Source organism: Dendrobates tinctorius, unplaced genomic scaffold, assembly GCF_039654945.1.
Source record: "Dendrobates tinctorius isolate UK_male_01 unplaced genomic scaffold, ASM3965494v1 ptg000064l, whole genome shotgun sequence".
In the NCBI taxonomy this organism is placed as follows: domain Eukaryota; kingdom Metazoa; phylum Chordata; class Amphibia; order Anura; family Dendrobatidae; genus Dendrobates; species Dendrobates tinctorius.
In genome coordinates, this window is record NW_027361732.1 from 13958293 (window position 1) to 13983173 (window position 24881).

Below are 24881 nucleotides of genomic sequence, written 5' to 3' on the forward strand. Positions count from 1 at the left end.
ACCAGGTCTAGCTGGATGGGTTGGGGTAGGACAAAATGACAGAAGGATTATATCCTCGTTCAGGTGGAAGGCCGATACCACCTTGGGAAGAAAGTTAGGGGGAGGCCGCAAAAGAACCTTGTCCTGGTGCATAGTTAAGAATGGAGTGCGACAGGACAATGCCGCTAATTCTGAAACCTGCCTAATAGAGGTGATGGCTACGAGAAATATCACCTTCCAGAACAACAAAGACATGGGAGCTTCCTGGAGGGGTTCAAAGGGTGAATCTGTCAAGGCTTCCAAGACCAAGTTAAGATCCCATGGAGCCACTGGGGATCTGTAAGGAGGGGCTGCATGTGCCACCCCTTGCAGAAAGGTCTTAACCTGTAAGCGTGAGGCCAAATTTCTTTGTCGATTATCATCCCTAAGAATTTTAGGTGTTGTGTTGGCGTTAGGTGAGATTTCTCCCTGTTTACGATCCAACCAAATCGGGACAACATGTTTAAAACCACCGCTAGGTTTTCCTGGGCCTGAGCAAAGGAGGGCGCTTTGATGAGAATATCGTCGAGATATGGTACTAATATTATGCCTCTGACCCTTAATATAGCTACCATCACTTCCATAATCTTTGTAAAAATTATGGGGGCTGTTGCCAGCCCAAATGGCAGGGCCACAAACTGGAAATGCTGCTTTTGGACAGCAAAACGCAGAAACCTTTGATGTCCCTAAAAAATGGGGACGTGCAGGTAGGCATCCCGAATATCTATGGAACATAGGAATTCCTGATCTTCCATAGACGCAATTACTGACCGAATTGACTCCATCCTGAAATGGCGTAAGCGGACCCATCTGTTTAGCCTTTTGAACTCTAGTATGGGACGAACTGAGCCAACCTTTTTTGGTATCACAAACAGGTTTGAGTAAAAGCCAGTAAAACGTTCCTGCTCGGGAACGGGGACGATTACTCCTGCGTTGAGAGAGTCGATTGCCGCAAAAAAACCTAGAGCCATAGCAGCGTCTTTTGGAGATTGCGATAGAAACGGTCTCGCGGAAGGGGCGTTGAAATCTATCTTGCATCCTGTGGCTACCACCTCCTTTACCTAGATATCCTCTACTGAACTCTGCCAGACATCTCTGAAGAGGAGAAGGCGGCCTCCCAGTCTGGGAGAGGTACTGGGAAGGGAGCTGGATTCCCTGCCGGCGTCAGGCTGAAGTGGCTCTGCTCGGCCCTGACCTGGTAGCTCTGCTGTTGGAACTGCGGGAATGCCATGAAGGGGTGGCCCGAAAGGATACCCTCCTCCTACCTCTAGGTGCTTGCGACCTCTGTGGGCCCTGAGCATAAGCCACTGGGGTACGGCGAAAGGGCTGAGCCCTACGTTTGAAAACATATCGATGAGGCTTGGCCTGAGGGAGAAGGGAGCTTGTACCCCCCATTGCATCCTTGATGATTTGATCTAACACTGACCCAAAGAGTCGGGCACCCTGAAACGGCAGATTGGTCAGTGATTTCTACGAGGACAAATCAGCCTGCCAAGCGTTTAGCCAGACCGTCCGCCGGACGGCTACCACGTTACTGGATGGTTGAGCTGCGCAAGATGCGGCATCCAGGGCTGCTGATACCATATACCTCCCGGCACGAGAGATCTGATCTGCGAACTCCGCCAGTTCCGCTGGTGGTGCCCCAGCCAATATGCCCTGTCTAAGCTGTTTGGCCCATTCTGTAATGGACTTAGCTACCCAGGCTGAGGCGAAGGCTGGACACAATGTAGCGGCTGCTGCCTCAAAGGCGGATTTTGGGGGGCGTGGCCTGCGGCGCATGGAGAAGGAAGCACAGTAGAACTTCTCCGGTGCTTATTGACCCCATACAGCGGCACACAGCTACTTAAAGCAGCGGCTCCAGACCCGTCAGGCAGCGGAAGACAGAGGGACTGTGGGGCCATGAAAGAATTGCGAAGCAGCAGAGGCAGAGGGAGGAAAAGTCCCCTCAAACTCACTCAGTACTACCCAGCAGCGGAGGGCGCGCAAAATGGCGCTGGGAAGCACAAGCGCGGCATGGAGGCATTGCAGAAAGCCACATCACGCATGAGAGAAGAGGTAGGAGAGACCCCGCAGGGGATTGAGGAAAGGAGACATAAGGGGAACAGCCCCTCTGAACGGGGCAGGGATGACTTTATGGGAGTGGATTCAGGGGATCCCATGGCACAAGAAGACAGGGATCAAGGGGAGGACCATGAAACTCGGTCCCAGGCTTCCCCTCCTAGAAGAGGCCTGAAAGCCACAAACAGCTCCACAGAACACAAGCAGAGCGTTGCACTAGCTAGTGCGGGAGAACCATTAACTGAGCACACTATGAGACAGCTTATGTCTGAAATAATGTCTAACTTCAAAAAGGACATGCAGAACATGCTTAGATCTATGCAGAGGGACATCAATGTTATAGAAGAACGCACATCCCACATAGAAGATAAGATGGCGGAATTGACCACAGCGCATAATGAGGTGGTGGACTCGGTGGTATCCACAGATGAAGAGATAGATGTACTTAAACTTAAAATAGCGGATATGGAAGATAGGTCTCGACGCAATAATGTCCGTCTGAGAGGCATTGCGGAAACGGTTAAAACAGATGACCTCAAAGAATTTCTTACTGATTATTTCTCATGCCTGTTGCCGGACACCACACAGCTAGATTTGATTATGGACAGAGCCCACAGGCTTCCTAAGCCAAACCGTCTCCCAGCTGCGATACCAAGAGATGTTATAGTCAGAATACATTTCTTTCATATAAAAGAGAAGGTGTTGGAGGCTGCTCGTAACCCACCGTCCCTGCCCGACCGCTTTAAAGACATAGCTATATATGCGGATCTATCTGCATTTACCCTAGCACGCAGGAGAGCATTTTCATCATGCACAGGGATCCTGAGGGAACACAATATCCCGTATAAATGGGGGTTCCCAGTAAAGCTGGTGATAACAAAAGATGGGCGCAAGCATGTGGTGAATAATCCGGAGCAAGCCTTACGCCTGTGCAAGGAATGGAATCTTCCTTCTGATACTAGGGACAACCAAGGGAAAAACCCACTACCACGACCAATTGTGGAGGAATGGTCCAAAGCGTGATTAAGATGTAACGAGGAACTGGTTTAATCTCACAGTTCAGGATATGGAAACCTGGAAAAGGATCTCTGCTAATTGACGTTTTTCAGAAGAACTCTAATGGTTTTGAATTTCGGTTCTATAGGTTGTGAGCGGCAAGCCCTCTTAGGGAAAGACAGTTCGGGTCTGAGAAGTCGGGGGTCAAGTATGGCAGGACCCCCTCGATTATGGTTAGCGGGACTTGGACATGGTTTGCCTAACAGGATTTTCTGATCTTCGGTTTCTGTTTTGTGTTTTTCTTCACATCGAGATCTTACAAGCAACCTTTCGGATTGCTCATTTTCTATTACCTTTTAAGGTTTTATTTTTTGTTTTTTTTGGGACCCGGTATTTTTTCTGTTCCCGGTTCCTATTGGGGTCATATGTCAGAACCCAGGTCACATCTGGTTCGCTAGACTTTTGCTGGGTTTCTGATTACCGTGGAAGGCAGCCTGCACGGGCTCCCCATTTTTGTGCTCATGAGAGCAAAGTTTTTAGTTTGAATGTTATTTCTGTCTGTTTTTGTGTTTATCTTTTTCTTTATCTACAGTGGCAGCTTTTTCCAGTCGGATCTACAGGGGTGGGGGCGTGAAGCAATTTGAAAAAACGATAGGCGTGGGCACCAGTAACCTAGATGAGTATGAGTTTGAATGTCTGACACTATGTTATGTAGACCCACGTATAGGAGGAGGGAAAAAACACGCACATCAAATTCCAAAAAACAATCATATGAGAAATAATGTGATATCTGAGTATGGCACTAAAGTGATCAACCTTTCCAGTACACACAAAATAAGGGTGATAAAATATACTCAGCATAGACTCACAGCAATCTTGACCAAATTTATAGATGGTGATTAAATTTATATCAGTGAATGCCAAAGGCTTAAATTCCCCATACAAACGGTCAACTTTATGGAAAGAAGCACTGAGGAACAACGCAGACATACTGTGTGTACAGGAAACTCATTTAAACAGTGAAGACACAAGTAGATTAAAACATAAAAAATTCCCACACGTGATCCTGGCGCCGGCAGATAGGAAAAAAGGTGGGGTGGCGATTGCAATAAGGGACTCTGTGGCCTTTTCCCAAATAAACCAAATTACAGACCCACATGGAACATACATTATATTGCAATGTATAATCAACAATATTCCATATACGTTGGTGACCATATATGCCCCCAACAAAGGACAATATACCCACATCAAGAAGATAATAGTAAAGGCCATTAAAGTTAAGAAAGGCTCTCTAATTCTGGTTGGGGATTTCAATGTGGCGTTGTGGCCAAACATGGATTCCAAATCTAGATCGAATAAACTTAACCCTAGCCCGCTTACAAAACTGCTTCACATACAAGAACTATACGACATTTGGAGACTAAAGAATCCATCCACAAGAGATTACACGTTTCTTTCTCACCCGCATAACACCTATACGAGAATTGACTTTTTTCTAGTTGATAAGTCGGTAATTCCACAAGTGTTAAATGCCAAAATAGGAAATATAACATGGAGCGACCACGCTCCTATCACACTAGAAATAGAGGAAAAGTACACAACAGATAGATCTCCAATTTGGAGGCTTAACACCTATGTCCTGAACCACCCCACTTACGCATTACAAATGCAAGAATCCATCCACGATTATTTTATACAAAATGATAATGGAGAAGTATCAGACACAACTCTATGGTGTGCACACAAAGCGGTACTGAGGGGACATTTTATAAAACAGGCTTCTCATTACAAAAGATCTACACAAACTGCAGTAAATGACATCCAAACCAAGTTGGGAAGACTACATAGAATGAATAAACAATCTTACTCACCCACAAGAGCGGCGGAAATCTCAGTTCTACATCAACAGCTTCATGAGCTTAATCTACACACATACGAGAAGGCCCTCAAAAAACTTAAAATGAAATATTACTGGCATGGAAATAAATCCGGGAAATTATTGGCCAAACAGGTGAAAATACACGCGGCTAAATTCCGTATCCCATATCTAAATGGCCCCAATGAGGGGAAAATAATAGATCCTCAGCGAATTGCCAACGAATTTGCTAATTATTATGAAGCCTTGTACAACTTAAAAGGAGATGTCCAGACCCACCAACCTAGTGATGCAGAAATAGGGACATTCCTGGAGTCAGTAAGCTTACCAACACTATCAGCCTCACAGAAAGAAACCCTGTCCCAAAAATTCACAACTCTTGAAATTCATAGAGCTATTGATACTTTGAAAGCACATAAAGCCCCAGGACCAGATGGTATGCCAAACGATTACTACAAAAAGTATAAAAATTTAATTTCCCTGTACTTGGTAAGAGTGTTCAATGAGGCAACCGAGAACAAAGCCTTCCCAGCAGAAATGCTGAACGCCCATATTATTACCTTGCCAAAGCCAGGAAAGGACCCAGACACCCCGGCAAATTTTAGACCAATTTCTCTATTGAATACGGACGTCAAATTATTTGCTAAAGCAATGTCTTTAAGGCTCCTGCACGTCCTTCCAGAGTTGATCCATTGGGATCAGGTCGGATTCGTCAAAAATAGACAAACCAGTGACGGAACCAGACGCCTTGTTGACTTAATCGCTGAGGTGGAGGGGGGTCGGACGCCTTCTCTGCTCCTATCGCTGGACGCGGAGAAGGCGTTTGACAGGATCCACTGGGGATTTATGGAGAGGACGCTTGAGAAATTTGGTTTTGGGGGACCCATTCTATCCTCCATTATGGCATTGTATTCTAGGCCCTCGGCCCAGGTATATACAAATGGATACCTATCTTCGGGTTTTAATATTACAAATGGAACACGACAAGGGTGCCCCCTCTCCCCACTGATATTCGTATTAATGATGGAACCATTTGCCCAAATGATAAGAATGGAGAAAGAAATTTGTGGGATCAACGTGGGCTCTGTGGAGAACAAGATAGGTCTATTCGCTGACGACGTCATACTGTGTGTCACGAATCCTGAGGTCTCCCTGCCCCATATATTTAGGATAACTACCCTTTTCGGCCATGTTAGCTATTACAAAATTAATCTAAGTAAATGTTTGATTCTTGATATGGGTATCCCGCAGGCCACAAAACAGAAACTAATGGAACAATATCCCCTGACTTGGAGAGTTGACGCAATCCCATACCTAGGGATTCAGTTAACCTACCCGATCAAAAATCTGGGGAAAACAAATTATGCACACTTATTGCAAAATATCCATAAGGAAATACAATCATTCTCCAAAGCAATGGTGTCCTGGTTGGGCCGAATGTCAGTGGTAAAAATGATGATCCTTCCCCAGATTTTATATTATTTCCGCAACCTACCTATTCAAATCCCACTGCATACCCTCAACAAGCTCCAATCAGCTTTAATGAATTATATATGGAACCAGCGAAGGGCGAGAGTTTCGGCGAAATTCTTGTTCATGCCAATAAAATACGGGGGGCTAGGTTGTCCATGTATACGTACATACTATCGAGCCACGATGCTGGATCAAATTAGATGCTGGTGGGATGGGAACTCTCCAAAGGCATGGGTAAAATTAGAAGCGCAGATTGTGGAGCACCCCTCTATGGCCTCATATATGTGGCACCTTCGTTTGGCCCAAAAAAAGCAATTGCCACGACACCCCACAATTCGAGCGGGCGCGAATATCTGGATGATGCAGTCATTAGGGCAGAAATTACTCCCCACAAGATTACATAAGATTCCAATGGATATTATGGGTAATTTAATCCAGAATATAGACTTGGGTGATTGGATTTCCAAAGGAATAATTAAAGTAGGAGATATTATGAACGCCTTGGAACTTAGACCGTTTGGTGATCTGGTTAGCGTTTTTGGAGTAAACAAGAGGGACTTTTATAAATACCTTCAAATTAGACATTTATTATCAAGTGTGAAAACAGAACAGCAGGAGCTGGTCTCTTCTTATGAGAATTTTTTTGCGGTAAACAAAGACACCAAAGGGGGGATATCAAAGGCTTATGAGTAGAGTTGAGCGATACCGTCCGATACTTCAAAGTATCGTATCGGATGGTATCGGCCGATCTTTAAAAAAAGTATCGGTATCGCCGATTCCGATACCGGAAGTCCCATTCAAGTCTATGGGACTTCCGGTATCGGAATAAGAAAAACCCTTTCCTGCCCTTGTACAGCCTCTCTGGGGTCTGTACGGGCCTTTCGGGGGGCTGTGCCGGCCTGCCAGGGGGTCTGTGCAGGCTCCGGTTGTCTGTGCCGGCCTGCCGAGGGGCTGTGCCGGCCTGCCGGTGGTCTGTGCAGGCTCCGGTGGTCTGTGCCGGCCTGCCGGGGGGCTGTGCCGGCCTGCCGGTGGTCTGTGCAGGCTCCGGTGGGCTGTGCCGGCCTGCCGGGGGGCTGTGCCGGCCTGCCGGGGGGCTGTGCCGGCCTGCCGGGGGGCTGTGCCGGCCTGCCGGGGGGCTGTGCAGGCTCCGGGGGGCTGTGCCGGCCTGCCGGGGGGCTGTGCCGGCCTGCCGGTGGTCTGTGCAGGCTCCGGGGGGCTGTGCCGGCCTGCCGGGGGGCTGTGCCGGCCTGCCGGTGGTCTGTGCAGGCTTCGGGGGTCTGTGCAGGCATCGTCCGATGGGACTACAAGTCCCATCGGGCGATGCCTGCTACCATGACAGTGATTGACACATTAGCCAATGATGGGACAGTAATAGTCCTATCATCCGGCTAATGTGTTGAATGTAAAAAAAAAAAAAAAAAAAAAAATTACATGCTACATACATACAACATGCATACTACATACATGCTACATTCATACTACATACTACATACATGCTACATACATGCTACATTCATACTACATAAATACTACATGCAACATACATACTACATATATACTACATACATACTACATATATACTACATACATGCTACATACATACTACATGCTACATACATACTACATGCTACATACATACCACATATATACTACATACATACTACATACAAAAACCAGGGGAAGAGTCTTGAGGAGATCATTTGCATATTCCCAGTGCCTTCTGGGATAAGTGAAGAGTCTCCGCGAGCTCTACGATCACTGGGTTTTGGCCGTTGCAGCTGAAAAGAGGAAATCGGAAAACCAGGGGAAGAGTCTTGAGGAGATCATTTGCATATTCCCAGTGCCTTCTGGGATAAGTGAAGAGTCTCCGCGAGCTCTACGATCACTGGGTTTTGGCCGTTGCAGCTGAAAAGAGGAAATCGGAAAACCAGGGGAAGAGTCTTGAGGAGATCATTTGCATATTCCCAGTGCCTTCTGGGATAAGTGAAGAGTCTCCGCGAGCTCTACGATCACTGGGTTTTGGCCGTTGCAGCTGAAAAGAGGAAATCGGAAAACCTATCGGCGCGCGAATTTTGGCTCATCTTTTTAAGAAATCTCAAGATGGAAGAGGCCAGGAGCCATTTGGTGAGCTGCATTTCTTGCTACATGTTCACAGACTTACCAGTGGAAAAGCCAAATTTCACATGCCACAAATGCAAGCTTGTGTCCCTGTTGGAGGAAAAGTTGCAAAATCTCGAAGAGAGGTTGGCTACGTTGAAGATCATTAAGGAAGGTGAAGAGTTCTTGGACAGAGCAGAATTATCTCTTCATGTTACAGAAAGAGAAGAAATTCGAAGTGCACCTGAAGAAACAGAGGAATGGAGACATGTGACCCAGAGAAGCAGGAGGATCAGGAGGCAGTCAGCACCCATACTGCTCAGAAACCAGTACCAGGCTCTCACGCAGGAAAACGATGAAGAAATACATCAGGATAAGACTTTGCCAACAAACAGCAACCTTGTACGCCTTCAGAGTCCTCCTGGATGGAGAAAGAAAAATGTTGTGAAGAAGAAACGGAGAGTGGTGGTCATGGGGGATTCCCTGTTGAGAGGAACAGAGGCCGCTATCTGCAGACCGGATATAACTTCAAGAGAAATGTGCTGTCTTCCAGGTGCAAAAATTAAAGATGTGTCTGACAGGATATCAGGACTCTTCAGACCTTCAGATGACTACCCATTCCTGCTACTACATGTGGGGACAAATGACACCGCAAGAAACGACCTGGAAACCATCTGCAGAGACTTTGAAGACTTAGGCAAGAAAGTGAAAGAACTGGGAGCGCAGGTGGTCTTCTCTTCCATCCTCCCAGTGGATGGCCATGGAACAAGGAGGTGGAATAAGATTCTGCAGGTGAACAACTGGCTACGTCGATGGTGCCGTCAGCAACGATTTGGATTTCTGGATCACGGAGTGAACTACTTATACGATGGACTACTTGCTAGAGATGGGGTGCACCTTACGAAGACTGGAAAGCATGTATTTGGAAGTCGCCTTGCTACACTTGTAAGGAGAGCTTTAAACTAGAACAACATGGGAAGGGAAGCAAAAGACCAGAAAAAGCCATACACCTGACAAATGCTATTGAGAACTCTGCTAATAGAAGTGGAAAGGAAGAACAAAGACGAAAAAATCTAATTAATAAAAATATTGGAGAAAGAGAAACCAATCACAAACTAAAATGTTTCTATACTAATGCACAAAGCATGGGCAACAAACAAGGAGAATTGGAACTACTAACACAGGAAAAGAAATATGATGTAATTGGAATCACTGAAACTTGGTGGGACGATACACATGATTGGAATACAAGACTAGAAGGATACAACTTATTTGCAAGAAACAGACTTGATAAACGAGGAGGAGGTGTTGCATTGTATGTTAGAAACGCGTATATCTGCACAGAGATTGAAGCTTCAGAGACTGGGAGTTCTGTGGAAACTGTTTGGGTAAGAATACAAGGACAGAACAATGGAAAGGACACCATTGTAGGCATTTACTACAGGCCGCCTGTGCAAGCTGAAGATATGGATGAACTCTTTATGCATCAAATGGCCAAGTTCTCCAAAAAATATGACATAGTTGTCATGGGAGATTTCAACTATCCAGACATTTGTTGGGAATCTCTCTCAGGCAAAACTAACAGGTCAAGGAAATTCTTATCCTCTCTTGCTGACAACTTTATCTTCCAAAAGGTAGGGGAGAAAACAAGGGGAACTGCTACCTTGGATCTAATCCTTATAAACAGGGAGGAAATGGTTGAGGAGGTAAAAGTGGCTGGAACCCTAGGAGGTAGCGACCATGCTATTTTAGAATTTTGGATAACTAGAGGCGGAAGACCTGTGAAGACTCAGACGTCAAGGTTAGATTTCAGAAAGGCAGATTTTAAGGGATTCAGAAAGATAATTGGAGGGATCCAATGGCTGGATATCCTTAAAGACAAAAATGTCCAGGAAGGATGGGAAACCTTGAAAAATGAAATTCTCAAAGCACAGTTGTTAACAATTCCGAAAAGAGGGAAGAATAGGAAGCATTTAAGGAAACCGGGATGGGTGAACACAGAACTTAAGCACATGCTAAAAAGGAAGAAAAAAATGTTTATAAAATGGAAAGAGGGAGGCATATCTAAAGAAGAATATAATGCTGTCTGCAGAATCTGCAGGGCACAAATCAGATTAGCTAAAGCTGAAAATGAATTGAGGCTTGCAAGAGATGTCAAAAGCAATAATAAAGGATTTTGGGGATATGTCAAAAGTAAAAGAAAAGTCAAAGATGCTATAGGATTTTTACAGGATGAAAATGATGAAATGGTAAGACAGGATGTTGAGAAGGCTGAACTTTTAAATTCCTATTTTGCATCTGTTTTCTCTCAGAAAGGAAATGTAACACCAACTGTTATTCACTGTCCTATTAAGGGAATAGAAGAATCCAGGATATCTATAAACAGAAAGATAGTGAGGAAACACTTAGCTAACCTAAATGAATTCAAGTCTCCAGGTCCAGATGAATTACACCCCAGAGTACTGAAGGAGATAGCAGAAGAAATTTCTGAACCACTCTCCATAATCTTTGAAAATTCTTGGAGAACAGGAGAAGTGCCAGAAGACTGGAGAAGAGCAAATGTTGTTCCTATCTTCAAAAAGGGGAAGAATGTGGACCCAGGCAACTATAGGCCGGTGAGTCTGACTTCTATACCAGGAAAGATCTTTGAACAAATTATTAAACAACATGTAAGTCAATACCTGGATAAGAATGAAGTGATCAAACAGAGTCAGCATGGGTTTGTAACTAATAAGTCATGTCAGACTAACTTAATTTCCTTCTATGACGGTATCACTGATTGGGTGGATCAAGGAAATGCTGTAGATATAGTATATCTTGACTTCAGCAAAGCATTTGACAAAGTCTCTCATACAATCCTTATTGAAAAAATGACTAAGTATGGAATGGACAAGGCAACTGTTAGGTGGATTCATAGCTGGCTTAGTGATCGGACCAAAAGAGTGGTCGTAAATGGCTGCACATCCAGTTGGAAGAATGTCTCAAGTGGGGTACCACAGGGCTCTGTCCTGGGCCCTGTATTGTTCAACATCTTTATCAACGATTTAGATGAAGGAATTGAGGGTAAACTGATTAAATTTGCTGATGACACAAAGCTAGGAGGGATAGCTAATACTAGAGAAGAGAGAGAGAGGATTCAAAAAGATTTAAATAAACTGGAGAAGTGGGCAGTAACTAACAGAATGGTTTTTAACAGGGAGAAATGCAAAGTACTACATCTGGGCAATAAAAATGAAAAAAGCATATAAAGAATGGGAGGAATAGGGCTAAGTGACAGCACATGTGAAAAAGACTTGGGTATACTAATAGATCACAGACTGAATATGAGTCAACAGTGTGATGCAGCAGCAAAAAAGGCAAATGCAGTTCTAGGATGTATTAACAGAAGCATACAGTCTAGATCACGTGAAGTCATTATTTCCCTCTACTCCTCTTTGGTCAGACCTCATCTGGAATATTGTGTCCAGTTTTGGGCACCACATTTTAAAAAAGACATCAACAAACTGGAGCAAGTTCAGAAAAGAGCGACCAGAATGGTGACCGGTCTGCAAACCCTGTCTTATGAGGAAAGGTTGCAGGATTTGGGAATGTTTAGTTTGCAAAAGAGAAGACTGAGAGGAGACTTAATTGCTGTCTACAAATATCTAAAGGGCTGTCACATTGTAGAAGGATCAACTTTATTCTCATTTGCACAAGGAAAGACTAGAAGCAATGGGATGAAACTGAATGGGAGGAGACACAGATTAGATATTAGAAAAAACTTTTTGACAGTTAGAGTGATCAATGAGTGGAACAGGCTGCCACGAGAAGTGGTGAGTTCTCCTTCAATGGAAGTCTTCAAACAGAGGCTGGACAGACATCTGACTGGGATGATTTAGCAAATCCTGCTTTGAGCAGGGGGTTGGACCAGATGGCCCAGGAGGTCCCTTCCAACTCTACGATTCTATGATTCTACATACTACATGCATGCTACATGCATGCTACATGCATGCTACATGCTACATATATACTACATGCATGCTACATACATAGTACATGCTACATGCATGCTACATACATACTACATGCTACATACTACATATATACTACATGCATGCTACATACATACTACATGCTACATACTACATATATACTACATGCATGCTACATACTACATGCATGCTACATACTACATGCTACATACATACTACATATATACTACATGCTACATACATACTACGTATATACTACATGCATGCTACATATATACTACATGCTACATACTACATATATACTACATGCATGCTACATACATACTACATACTACATATATACTACATGCATGCTACATACTACATGCTACATACATACTACATATATACTACATGCATGCTACATACTACATGCTACATACATACTACATATATACTACATGCATGCTACATACATACTACATGCTACATACATACTACGTATATACTACATGCATGCTACATACATACTACATGCTACATACATACCACATACATACTACATACATGCTACATATATACTACATGCATGCTACATACATACTACATGCTACATACATACTACATATATACTACATACATACTACATACATACTACATATATACTACATGCATGCTACATACTACATGCTACATACATACTACATATATACTACATGCATGCTACATACTACATGCTACATACATACTACATATATACTACATGCATGCTACATACATACTACATGCTACATACATACTACGTATATACTACATGCATGCTACATACATACTACATGCTACATACATACCACATACATACTACATACATGCTACATGCTACATATATACTACATGCATGCTACATACATACTACATGCTACATACATACTACATATACTACATACATACTACATACATACTACATATATACTACATACATACTACATGCTACATACATACCACATACATACTACATACATGCTACATATATACTACATATATACTACATGCATGCTACATACATACTACATGCTACATACATACTACATATATACTACATACATACTACATACATACTACATGCATGCTACATACATACTACATACATACTACATGCATGCTACATACATACTACATACATACTACATGCTACATACATACCACATACATACTACATGCTACATACATACCACATACATACTACATACATACTACATGCTACATACATTCATACATATATACTACATGCATGCTACATACATACTGCATACTACATGCATGCTATATACATACTACATACATACTACATGCTACATACATACCACATATATACTACATACATACAATACATTCATACAATACATACATAGACATACAGTACATATAACATAGAGTAACATACTTACCAATACTTGTCACATTGTTCCCCGAAGCCATTGTCTTTTCCGGAATAAATATTAACATAACAAACCACAAAAATACTCACCCACGATCCGAAGCAGTCCACGAGTGTGTCCCACGACGATCTTGGGTAGAGAACTGCAGCATCAGCTGATGCTGCCGTTCTCTACGGGCTGCAGGAATCCAATGACGGAAGGTAGGTATCCTTCCGCACTGTATTCCTCCGCCACTTAAAAAAAAAAAAAAGTCCCTAGTCTCACTTTATGCCATTGCTGTGTGGGAAATTCCCACACAGCAATGGCATAAAGTGAGACTAGGGACTTTTTTTTTTTTAAGTGGCGGAGGAATACAGTGCGGAAGGATACCTACCTTCCGTCATTGGATTCCTGCAGCCCGTAGAGAACGGCAGCATCATCTGATGCTGCAGTTCTCTACCCAAGATCGTCGTGGGACACACTCGTGGACTGCTTCGGATCGTGGGTGAGTATTTTTGTGGTTTGTTATGTTAATATTTATTCCGGAAAAGACAATGGCTTCGGGGAACAATGTGACAAGTATTGGTAAGTATGTTACTCTATGTTATATGTACTGTATGTCTATGTATGTATTGTATGAATGTATTGTATGTATGTAGTATATATGTGGTATGTATGTAGCATGTAGTATGTATGTAGTATGTATGTAGCATGCATGTAGCATGCAGTATGTATGTAGCATGCATGTAGTATATATGTAGTATGTATGTAGCATGCATGTAGTATATATGTAGTATGTATGTAGCATGTATGTAGTATGTTTGTGGTATGTATGTAGCATGTAGTATGTATGTAGCATGCATGTAGTATATATGTAGTATGTATGTAGCATGTAGTATGTATGTAGTATGTATGTAGTATGTATGTGGTATGTATGTAGCATGTAGTATGTATGTAGTATGCATGTAGTATGCATGTAGTATGTATGTAGCATGTATGTGGTATGTATGTGGTATGTATGTAGCATGTAGCATGCATGTAGTATATATGTAGTATGTATGTGGTATGTATGTAGCATGTAGTATGTATGTAGCATGCATGTAGTATGTATGTAGTATATATGTAGTATGTATGTAGCATGTATGTGGTATGTATGTAGCATGTAGTATGTATGTAGCATGTAGTATGTATGTAGCATGCATGTAGTATATATGTAGTATGTAGTATGTATGTAGCATGTAGTATGTATGTAGCATGCATGTAGTATGTATGTAGCATGCATGTAGTATGTATGTAGTATGTATGTAGTATGTATGTAGTATATATGTAGTATGTATGTAGCATGTATGTGGTATGTATGTAACATGTAGTATGTATGTAGCATGCATGTAGTATATATGTAGTATGTAGTATGTATGTAGTATGTATGTGGTATGTATGTAGCATGTAGTATGTATGTAGCATGCATGTAGCATGCATGTAGTATGTATGTAGCATGCAGCATGTATGTAGCATGTATGTAGCATGTATGTAGCATGTATGTAGCATGTATGTAGTATGTAGTATGTATGTAGCATGTAGTATGTATGTAGCATGTAGTATGTATGTAGTATGTATGTAGTATTTTTTTTTTTTAACATTTAACACATTAGCCGGATGATGGGACTACTACTGTCCCATCATTGGCTAATGTGTCAATCACTGTCATGGTAGCAGGCATCGCCAGATGGGACTTGTAGTCCCATCGGACGATGCTTGCACAGACCCCCGGACATCAGCACAGCCCCCCGGCAGGCCGGCACAGCCCCCCGGCAGGCCGGTACAGACCCCCACAGGGTGCACAGACCACCGGCAGGCCGGCACAGCCCCCCGGCAGGCCGGTACAGACCCCCACAGGGTGCACAGACCACCGGCAGGCCGGCACAGCCCCCCGGCAGGCCGGTACAGACCCCCACAGGGTGCACAGACCACCGGCAGGCCGGCACAGCCCCCCGGCAGGCCGGTACAGACCCCGGGCAGTCCACACAGCCCCCCGGCAGGCCGGCACAGCCCCCCGGCAGGCCGGCAGAGACCCCCGGAAGGCCCGAAATGACGGCGCATCATGATGCGCACACACCGCGCATCATGATGACGTCAGGCTGTCAATCAACTGAACTTCCGATTCCGATGCCGAATTCCGATATTGAAAAAATATCGGAAGTCGGTATCGGAATTCCGATACAGCAAGTATCGGCCGATACCCGATACTTGCGGTATCGGAATGCTCAACACTACTTATGAGGCCTTGAACGACACATGCAACCCGCACTCCTTGCCTTTTGTGGGGAAATGGGAAATTGATTTGGGAAAAATATTTGGGGAAGAACAATGGGAATATTCCTTCCAAATACACAAAAAAATATCTCACTGTATTAATCATTTGGAAACATCAAGGAAAATTTTATACAGATGGTATTATACTCCAGCGCACTTAAAAAAAAATATACCCTCAAAGTTTAGACACGTGCTGGAGGTGTAATAAGCGGCCAGGCTCGTTGTTCCACATATGGTGGGATTGTGAGCTGATCCAACCAGTTTGGACAGATACACAACAGAAATTAAGCTTAATACTAGGTTATAGTGTGAAACTGGGACCAGAAACTGCCTTGTTGTCCATTGGTCTGGAGGACATGGATCATAATGACGTACTAATAACTATACAATTTTTGACAGTAGTAAGAGTGTGCATCGCGAGCAAATGGAAGAGTTCACAGGTCCCGACCGCCCAAGAAATAATGACCAAGATGCAACATAATTGTAATATGGAGAGGATGATAGCAATCAGCAGTGATAGAGGATTCAAGTTTGAAGTGGCATGGGGGAAATGGTTGGATTACTCCAATTCTAGGTATGAATGGGAATAGGGAAATAATGATATGTGTGTCCATTTGGTGTCGAAATAGAGATATAATCATTGGGGTTCTTTGATATATATTGTTGCTGATACTGAAAATTGGAATTCAGAATACAGATAATTATTTACTGTTATGGATTGTCGGCTGGATTAAGATTAAAATTGAAATCACAATGTAAATGAAAATGGAAATGAATAATGCTGCCCATCATCTGTATGTGCAAAATTTGTTGTTAAAATTCAATAAAAATTTTATGGTTCAAAAAAGGCGGATTTTGCCAGGGAATCTATTCTCCTATCATTGGGATCCTTTAGGGCTGCCCCACTGGCGAGTGGAAGGACTGTATTGGTAGAGAGTCTGGACACTGGTGGATCCACTGAAGGGGAAGCCGTCCAGTTGGCGGTGAGATCTGAAGGGAAAGGATATAGAATCCCAAAACTACTTCCCCTCTGAAACCGCCTGGTTGGGTTTTCCTTTTCCCTGGCCAATACTTCCTCAAAATCCTTGTGGGAGGCGAAGACCCTTTTTCATTCAAGCGTCATAAGTCCCCCTTTATGACGCTTGAATGAAAAAGCCTGATCTTTAGGTTTTGATGTGGCGTCCCCAATGTTAAAGGTCTCATTGACTGCGGCAATGAGGCCCTGAACCATATCCTTGACGCCCTGGGACTGTTCTAGCCCCTACTCAGAACCCTCCTCTGAGTGTGCCTCTGATAATGCCTCGCCTGATTCCGGGGATGATGACCGGGAGGAGGCAGACGGCCAGAGGAATTCTGGCGGTGAGATGGAGACCTGCGTTGGTGGTCCTGTCTAAACCTTTCACGGCCTCTAGACGGCCCAAAAGGAGGCTCCTTTGATGCTCCTGTGCCAACTGGAGTCTGAAGTGGCAATCTGTCAAGCACCATTACCAAGGTCTGTGATACCGTTACCAAGGCTGCACCTGTTCTCTAACGTAAGTGACACCGTGGGCCTGCTGCAATCTGAGTAGAGTGGCGAGGACAGACCAGAAGGAAGCCTGACACTGCATTTGGTACATACAAAATATTTGACCAAGGTCGCTGAAGCGGATGAGGAGGAGCGGGACTGCTCTCCCTTGGGCATACTGACAGGCTTTACCTGGTGCGACCGTCGGGGGTGGAAAGCGGAGTGAGGGAGCAACCTGTAGTGCAGTACTCACATACCCACGACCTGTGTCTCCGCCGCAGCTGCCGCCCGAAGGCTGATGAGGGAGAGAGAGAGCGAGCAAGGTAAACAGCCTCCGCTACCTAGAAGCTTTATGTAATCCCCGCCCGGAAGCAGTGGGCGGGGCCCTGCTCCAGCCTCCTGGAGCACCACGATGGGGCTGGTACAGGAAGAGGAAGCCGAGGGGCGGAGCCTGCCGGAAGCCGGAATCTGGTGTCGGCTGTGCTGGGCTCCTGCTGGAGCCCAGGGCCATAACGCTGCCACGGGAGGAGGCTGGAACCGCGCTGCACCACAAGCTTGAAAGTAAGTGTTGGCTCTTAAACTAAGTATAGAGCCATTGGCTGCAAGCCCAAGCGCTGATTAGAGCGGTCACATTCAGCCTAGGGTGGCTGGTGAGCAGAATATAAAATGCTGCAGCCTCTTACCTCCAGTTCACCCCGTAACAGGGGTTGGTTATCTGCATGAAAAGATTGCTGTCCCAAACCTTTTCTGCAGGGCGTCTCTCTTGATCATCAGGCTCTGATGGGCGAGTGATGGGAGACGAAGGTCAGGACCAGGAGCGGCCACCTGAACACGAGTCTTGGGTTAGGGTCCTGCCAGTGGGATTCATGAGGATACGGGGTAGCAGTACATGCCATATTAATAATCCCAGTGAGGGAATACAGATGTAGCAGATCTACTCTGTATCCCTCCATACCTGAAAAGGAACGACGCACATTGAGGTGGGCATGGGTCTGCGAGAGACCCCTGTCCACCTCCTGCTGACACTAAGCAAGAACTGATTGTCCTACAGCCGGTCGGAGGGGGTGTATACTGCGGAGGCGGAGTTAACATTTTTTTCATGGCATAGTGTCAACTTCCTAGTGACAGCAGCACACACCCACGGTTCCTGTGTCCCCCAATGAGACGAAAGAGAAATAAAACTAAAGCTTGTCACCTCGTTTTGGCTGAGTAGGTAAGACAACGACTGTAAGACCATCACTTAAAAGGGTTATCTGTTGTCATCATATTGATGTTATGTCCACAGGATACATCATCAAAATAAGATTGGTAGTCTGAAACCCAGCAACCGGATCAGTTATTTGCTCCTGCGGCTGTCTCAGCCATTAACAGCTGATGGGTTGGGGTGTTGGGTGTCAGATCACCACTGATCTCATATAGACAATTTATCATGTGGCTATGTCAACAATATGCGGTGAATGGACAACCTCATTAAAGTCATATGTTTATTACTGTATGGCGGCATGTGTAGAGAAAGGTCATTGCTGATATTTAAAGAGAATCAGTCACCAGGTTTTTGCTTCCCATCTGAAAGCAGCATAATATAAGAGCAGAGATACTGATTTCAGCAATATGTCACTTTACTGCAGTTTTGATAAGTTTGACAGTTTTATCTGCTGCAGATTTATCAGTTCTCTAAATGCTGAGCTCTATATAACCCCACCCACACTCCTGATTGGCAGCTTTGAGTACACCGTGCATAGCCAGAAAACTGCCAATCAGTGGTGGGGATGGTGTTACACACAGCTCATTAATAATGAGGACTCTTCAAGGCAGCAGGTTTACTAGTCCTCCAGCGATAATACTCTGCTGCTAAAACAAGTGATTTTTATCAGAACTACAGCAAGTGGTCCAGTAAAGTAATATATTGCTGGAATTTAGGGTTTGTCTCTACATTATACTGTCATCAGATTAGCTGGCAGAAAAAAACAGATAACAGATTCACTTTAATGAACACAGGATATTAGCTCACATTGTGTACCCCTCACTTACAGATTTGTTACCCATGTAGTTTATATAAGACCTCTAATGGGAGTCAGCACCCTTAGGGAAGAGTTGCAAAAGGAGTTGTACAATGGGATGCTGCTTGCTGCATATGTAAGAAAACTGCTGGAGTTTTACATTCAAAACCTGCTTAAAAATGTTCTTTTTTCAGAATACACAGGCCTGCCAGACAACAGTATATCTAAATATATACTAGTCTGGTAAGAAACACAATATATCTACAAAAGAATATGGTTTTATGACCATTTCCAGTGATAGGAAATCTTGTGCTTCTCATCAGTGACGTAAATAGGGTAGACGAGCAGTGTGCCATCTGCCCCGACACTACCACGAGCGGCAGACACATACCAGGCTGGGGGCTGGTCTTATGCTTCTGACCCTTCTCCTTTTTAAACTTTGGCACTATACGAAATACTGCGCTTCTACTGTTCCTTTTTGTATATTCCAGAGGAGGATCCTGTTTGCAATAACAAGAAGAAAACACTGAAATTAGGACAGTAACATTAGGGCAGATGTCCTTCATTACAGCGATATTTTACACCAAGCCATTTCGACATTGGCATGCAGAAATGCACGTCATGTACCTCTTCCTCATCTGGCTGTAAGACATAGTAAAGCCAGGGGATCTCAGCCAGCTTCGTTAACTCTACTTCAACGTCATGCAGTGCATTGGATAAAAGCTCTTCATGATGGGCTTCCAGCTGCTGCAAAACAAGTAAGAAATCATTAGAAAAGTCTGATCAATGTCAGTCATTAATGAAACTGGCAGGCTAAGTGATGACATATGGACCTCAGTGATACCCAACGATCCTGAGAACCAAGAGGCAGAGCTATACCACTGATTTGGCACTGCATCTGTTTCTCTGCTTTCACCTGCAACCTGCTGTGCGAGGAACTGCAGCACAATGCCACGACAAGGTAAAACCCCTTTAACTCATTTTAGTAGGCGCATATGACTTTCATTCATAAGGATGACCTAAACTCTAGCACGCACAGTAGTATCACAGAAAACAAAGACTGAGAAAGATTCTGGGAATGAAAGAGCCGGAATGACGTCTTACACGGCATATGAGCATTGATGGCCTATGCTCTGCTCTCGGTAGGGTGGTGCAAATTGCGCCTGCGCTGACCTGTGATGCCACTGTGCAGGTGGGAGCTTTCGTTGGGCTATGTGGATGATGCAGGACATCATCAAATCCGGAGGACAGCAAAATATAGGAGTAGCATTCATTTGCATACAGCATGGGAGAAAAATAATTGGTATTTCTTGAGATATACACAGATAAAATACAGATTTGTGGACTGTGATAAAGGAGTAGTTAAAGGTGGTGACTTTTGTTGGGATACTAATAAACTGGTGACAGGTTCCCTTTAATTACTGTACAGTTCACTGATCAAAATCTCCCATACAATTCTATGGATCTTGGAAAATCAGTGAGCTCTCCATTTTTTATCATTGTCAAGGGTAGGAGAAGCTTTGCCACGTTTTTTTATTATTCTAATATGAGAAAACCATTTATTCATTTTTAACATGAGTAAAAATGGTCACACTGATGAAATTCTGATCCAGCACATTGACGGAAATCATTTTTTTTCCCACATATTAGAAAAAAAAAACGGATGTCTGAATGAGTAACACAGACAAGACTTTTATAATAAACCATGTCAATGTCACAATAGGGAAACCAGTATGATTTTACTTATCACTTTACTAAACCTGGAGAGCTCCTTACCATAAAGTGAAGTGCACCGCAGGGGTGCTGTACGTTCTGAAGAATCCAGTATTAGCATTTTAAATTTAATTAGTATAAAATCTGATGGTCAATAACTTTTCTATGGATTGAGCAACACAATCAGGCATTCTTTAGACACCGAATTAACAGGAAGGTGGTTGTGGCTGTGAGTGCGGGGAGAATTCCTCAGGTAAATGCCAGCTGTCTGCTGACCGTACTGCAGCAAGTAATGAGTAAATCAAGATCTTACCAGTGGGACTCTCCCAACCAGCAGCGATTCTGTCTCATTGTGCAGTGCCTTCACGTTCATTGCTACTTCTATGGCAGTGTTCCTAGTGAGATTCTACAATGAGGATACAACAGTGTTACTTGATTGTAGGACATCTGGAAACAAAGCAGCTGACCACTTTGGAAATCAGACTGAATGGTCTCCTCAGATGAAACTAACAGAAGAGGTCACAAACGCTCCTATAAATTGTTTATACCCCACAGGTAAAAAAAAAAAAAAAAATCAAAATTCAGATTCCTCAAAGGCTGACACTTTTGAATTTAATTGAAAAGATGGTAACACATAGTTTTCAAGACTACTCAGGTCCCTTCTACTATCTACCCACTGGCCAACACTGTACAAAGATATGCAGTATTTTTCTTACTCCCCTCAGGGCATCCTAACACACAGATCACACTTCTTTCACAAGCTGATTTGACTACATAGGGATCTTTACATGCAATCATATCTATTAAAAAACACAAATCGTTCCTATACAAGATCACATTTAATGAGACGTAAAGTTGTCCGACAGTTTTTCCACCTTCCTACAGCTCATCTATAGATGCAAGCTCTGTGGTTTATTGCTCATATGACTAGGCAGGGGAGAAAGCAACGTGTTCAATGCTTCTTTCCTCCGAGATCTGCCACTGATGAGAGCCAGGACAACCCCATATACAGTAAATGCTATATCAGTCCCCAAAAAGGGCCAGTTCAGCTGACATTCATCTGATGTGTATGAGAAACATAAAAAAATATCAACTAGAATTCATCCACATAAAAAGCAATTTTCTGATTATAAGGCAGGAACTACACAGTAATTAAAAAAACACTATTGTAACTATGCTATCATACAATCATTGCATGTCTAGCAAACGTTGCACTTTTTATACACTGTGTACTTTCATCCATGCAGTTCAGCCTCCTCTATTCTTCTCCTTAGACTTGATCTTGTTTCCTAGATTTTGTCTTGACGTTTATTCCCATGATGTACCAGTACATCCTTACACTGGCAGCTAGAGACCAGAACCATCTCTGAGAGGACATTGATTATGCTTTCCTCTTTATTCTTCTAAATGAGCTATTATATTAAAAGTATAGCCATTAGGCTGAATTGACATTACAATATAACTGCGTGACATGAACTGTACAATCATCATCTGTAAATGTGATCAAAGTTGATGTCTCCCCTAGTTGAGAACGTCAGCAGAACTGTCAATCCAGTTTCACCAAAGAGGTGAGCATAAAAGTCAAGTAATTCCCAAGGGTTTACCAAGTGATCTCATGGTCCAATTGAAGAAAGGGAGTCCAGGAATTTTCAGACAGAAAGAAAATCTAAAAGTAATACTCACTGAATTATATATAGTTATTGAATAGTTACAGACTGTATTAAAACAAAAATCACTGGATTATTTAAAAAATATTTAGAATTGAGAGTCCTCAGTGGTTGATACCCTTTAATGGCTGAAAAGATGGTAAGACATTGCAAGCTTTCGAGACTACTCAGGTCTCTTCATCAGGCTAGACTAATAGAACATCTGAAGAATCACATATTTATACACAGCACAACACAGAAATAATGCAATAGAAAAGACAAGTGATGTGAAGCAGAACTATCATTATGGGAGAGGGATAAACATAAATATTGGAACAGTTCATAGATAAGGAGAGTGAAAGTTTTATTGCCCTCTGATTGCGGTCAGGTTCTGTGTTGTGATGACCCCAGAAGGTCTGAAGAGCAAATTCCTTAATTAATCTAAAAAGACATAAATCCATGCGACATATTCATTCCTGCACTGAGTGTGTCAAAAGTTGTCATAAATTTATACTGCTAGACCCTCATGGATTATTTAAGGACCACTGTAAAGAATTAAAATCTTGAAAAGATACAGATTAAAATTCTTCCCTCATCCCACAATTAATATTTTCAGATTTACATCATGGACAACCCATCAGTTCCACATTTTTTCTGCATGGACAAGGTAAACATCACTATGTAATTCCAGCATTATAAGTAGCTGGATAAAACAAATATCACACATGGTAATCAGGGAGTATTGGTATAGCAATGCCACAATACTGTAAAGTAAGGGAACATCCACATTTTTGCGCTCTTGGACACTTTCATATAAGGCCTGTTTCACACATCCCTTTGTGTCCATCAGTCAAAATTCGCGGTTTTGCAAAAAAAAACAGATCTGCCATTTTTCTTGGCGGATCCGTTTTTTTTCCCATTGAGTGGCATTACCGGCGGATCTTGACGGATGGCCATCCGTTTTTTTGCGGATCCGACAAAATTTTGACGTCCGCCGACATGCCCGAACGGACCATGCAACGTTTTTTCGGGCGGCAGGATCCGCATTTCTCACTGCGCATGCCCGAAAGACTTCACTCAGCCGCAAAATTTAACCCTAAACTCCGTTCTGGCGGCTGAAAAATATTTTCTCTCTCTCTGCAGCGCTTCCAGTCAGTACAGGAACGGATCCGTTATTTTAGCGGATTTTGACTGACCAAAAAAAAAAAAATGATGTGCGAAACAGGCCTAAAAGAGCCCAAAAGGTTCATTCCCAACATGTGCTGACCTACCTCAGGAAACCTGGGATTGGCTTTATTTAGTGCATGTGAGCAGGCATTCACTGCATGTGCCAACTCTTGCTCCAGCAAGCCATGCGTTTTTGCAGCTTCACATATTCTGAGGGGAAAAAAAAAGTACATTCAGCTATGATTATTTAGTGCACCTTTAGTTGACAATGGTCCTCATTGACTAGGAAATTCTGAAAACGTTATATCATATCCATAACATTTTTATTATCAGCAGTGATTAGTTACTGAAAGAGAAAATATCCTTACTCATAAAATTTAATCAAAAGAAAATGATGTTATTTTCTAATGTTTCAGATGTTAATGATTTTATATGCTGAAGCAAGTCTTGGAAATAAACAAAAACATTAGGAAAATAAACAGGAAAATGTTGAAATAATAACCTAATATTTTTGTATGCAGCACCGTAATTTCTGAGTTTTAAAAAAATTAAATAGGTAAATAACAAGCAAACTCGTATTATTAATTTGCAATACCTACCTTCTCCACAAGATGTCACTGCTGTCTTACATATATAATATGTGACTGTG

At 43.0% G+C, this 24881-nt stretch overlaps 1 protein-coding gene across 4 annotated transcripts in view; it reads right to left on the reverse strand.

Annotated features, from left to right (window-relative positions):
- DGKH (diacylglycerol kinase eta) overlaps nt 1-24881 on the reverse strand; it is a 356048-nt gene that overhangs the window by 18810 nt on the left and 312357 nt on the right. For all 4 annotated transcript variants that reach the window (XM_073580313.1, XM_073580314.1, XM_073580312.1 and 1 more), the window contains 4 exons: nt 24337-24442; nt 21733-21825; nt 20334-20453; nt 20098-20206 (listed from right to left, as the gene is read on the reverse strand). In XM_073580313.1, the coding sequence (XP_073436414.1) occupies nt 20098-20206; nt 20334-20453; nt 21733-21825; nt 24337-24442 (428 nt within the window). The remainder of the gene's footprint in view (nt 1-20097; nt 20207-20333; nt 20454-21732; nt 21826-24336; nt 24443-24881) is intronic.